Raw genomic sequence first — 2,670 nt, forward strand, 5'->3', positions numbered from 1 at the left:
GCTTAAAAGCTGATTAAAAGTGTCTTCCTATTATTTTTTCCCCTTTGTTGCTTCTGTATATTCGGTAGTTCTATCATCCGTCCTTTCGCATTTTCGAAATTAATTATTCTACTTACCATGTTCCAAATTCTTTGCGGTTGAGACGGATTTTGTACAAAAAGTTCCAATGATAAGTAACTATCTCTCTTCTTCTTCCTCCCAACCATCATTTTCTGCCGAAAATGGAAACATCAGTAAAAGAAAAAGAAGGCCAGCAGGAACACCAGGTACAATTTAAGATTCAGGTTTGTTTATAAAATTATCTATTATTTATTATTTTCAGTTGTTAATTATACGTGCAATGAATGATGTGTTATGAGTGCTAGATCCAGATGCAGAAGTGGTATCTTTATCCCCAAAGACTTTATTGGAATCGGATCGATATGTTTGTGAGATCTGCAATCAAGGGTTTCAGAGAGACCAGAACTTGCAGATGCATAGGAGAAGGCATAAGTTGCCATGGAAGCTTCAAAAGCGCGAAACGCCGATAGTGAGACCGCGCGTATTTGTGTGCCCAGAACCTACTTGCCTTCACCACGATCCTCGTCATGCACTGGGTGATCTCGTGGGAATTAAGAAGCATTTTAGAAGAAAACACAGTAATCATAAGCAGTGGGTTTGTGAGAAATGCTCAAAAGGATATGCTGTTCAATCTGATTATAAGGCTCATCTCAAAACTTGTGGAACTCGAGGCCATTCCTGTGATTGTGGCCGTGTTTTCTCAAGGTACGTAAGATTAATATAGGAGATTGGAATCAGTAGATACAAATTGAGTGTCCCAACTAGATCGGCCATTCTTTAGCACCCTCATTATTTTCCCATCACTTCTTCTCAAGATTTATCTATTGCATTCAGTGCAGAATCCAGAATGTTCAATTTTGGTAAAATCAGTAGAAGTTCAAGGAATAAAGCATGTGAAATCCATAATAAACTAGGTTTTGACTGATGTGGGCTTCATATATATTTTAAGGGGAGACAATTTATAGATAGTTAAACACAGTTTCCTAGTACCAAAATGGGATCTGGTGAGTTTTGGTTTGACAATCGTTTTAAACTCTTTTAGAATTCCAATTCCGCATGTTCTAGCATCTAACATCTTATACAAATTTGAGAGGGAAAGTACAACCACCTGACCTCAAGCCAACGAAATATATAATAACATACATATTATGAAACGGTACATTCTTTTGCTAGGGTGGAGAGTTTTATTGAACATCAAGACTCGTGCAGTATGGGGCAGCTCCGAGCAGATTCACACGCATTNCATGCAGTAATTAGATTTACTCTCAGTAAAACGGTTATCACTCGACCCTAAAGCCAAATTCGTCTCACCTCTCATCTTACCCTTTTACTTATCCTTCTTCTTGAGACAGTCTCTAATAAAGTGTTCAAACTTACTACAGCTATAACATCTTCTACCACTTGACTTGTCTCGTCCATTACCTTTCTTCTTACTACCCTCATCACTCGAGTCACTACTCAAATCACTACTATCTTGAGCTCTACTTAGATTCATTTGCTTAAACTTTGTTCTATTCCTCATCATATGTAACTCACCACTCCTCTGATCTTCTTTTTCAGCTTTAATTTTTTTTCCTTACTTTTAAGGGAGTATATGACAATCTCAGGTGTTAAAGTGTTCTTGCCATACTTAATTGCATTCTTAACATCTCTATATGAATCCGGCATTGAATTAAGCAAAATAATAACCTTGTACGTTTCAGACACCTTTCCGTCACAATTAATAATATTTTGAACTAATTTATTAAAAATATCCAGATTGTTATCGAGATCCTTTGAAAGATCCATTATAAAATTGAAAAACTTTTTAAGCAAGTACAATTTGTTAGGAGTAAATTTTAGCAAATATAAGCCCTCCAACTTTTACCAAAGTTCTTTTGTAGAATTAAGTTTTCCAATTTTTCTCAAAATAATAACAGATAGGCGTAAAATAATTGAAGTGTAAGCAAGTTCATCATACTCTTCCTTTTGTGCGTCTGTCAAATTTGTAGAAAATTTTCCATCTATGATTTTTGAAATTTTTTGTTGAACCAAAATATCCTTAATTTTTTGTTGCCTCCCCTTTCCCATTAAAAATTTCAATTTCAAAACGTGAAGACATTTTTCAACTAAATGCACAAATAGGTAATACAAAGTGATCCTAAGGATACAATATAAATCATTTTAGATTCATAAGGTTTCGTAAGATTCACGATTTTAGATCAACGGAATGTTTAAACGGGTCAAGTCCAAGTATTCTAACAAGAAAATCAATACAACACGAAAGTATATAAACAAAAACATTCAAATTCTCATGCAATGCAGATTCATACAGTAACTATATGACAATTAGAGCACAAAATCATTTATCAATTTACAATCAAATTCAACACTTCAAATGTGGCAAATAACTCCCAAATTTCGAGCACAAGCATTGTTACTCCTTCACGGTAACCACAATCCTATTATTGGCCCCATACGATGACGCGCTAATGCTGAAATTTAAATTGAGATAAGTCAATATACCAAAGGGGACCAATCTGAGTCCGTAAATTATGAGAGACGAATTTATCACTTTAGGACCACCACTATTCGTCCTAAAGTGTTTAGCAACTGCAGCAACCAACAAAC

General features: G+C 35.1%; 1 protein-coding gene across 1 annotated transcript in view; it reads left to right on the plus strand.

Moving 5' to 3' along the window:
* Window positions 1-6: 6 nt before the first annotated feature.
* The window catches only part of LOC111379904 (protein indeterminate-domain 14-like), an 11,984-nt gene continuing 9,320 nt past the window's right edge, over window positions 7-2,670 (plus strand). The window contains exons 1-3 of the mRNA XM_023003347.1: window positions 7-266; window positions 366-765; window positions 1,234-1,309. Coding sequence (XP_022859115.1) covers window positions 167-266; window positions 366-765; window positions 1,234-1,309 — 576 coding nt within the window. The 5' untranslated portion in view covers window positions 7-166. The remainder of the gene's footprint in view (window positions 267-365; window positions 766-1,233; window positions 1,310-2,670) is intronic.

This window comes from Olea europaea, unplaced genomic scaffold (genome assembly GCF_002742605.1).
Source record: "Olea europaea var. sylvestris unplaced genomic scaffold, O_europaea_v1 scaffold2058, whole genome shotgun sequence".
Classification (NCBI taxonomy): Eukaryota; Viridiplantae; Streptophyta; class Magnoliopsida; order Lamiales; family Oleaceae; genus Olea; species Olea europaea.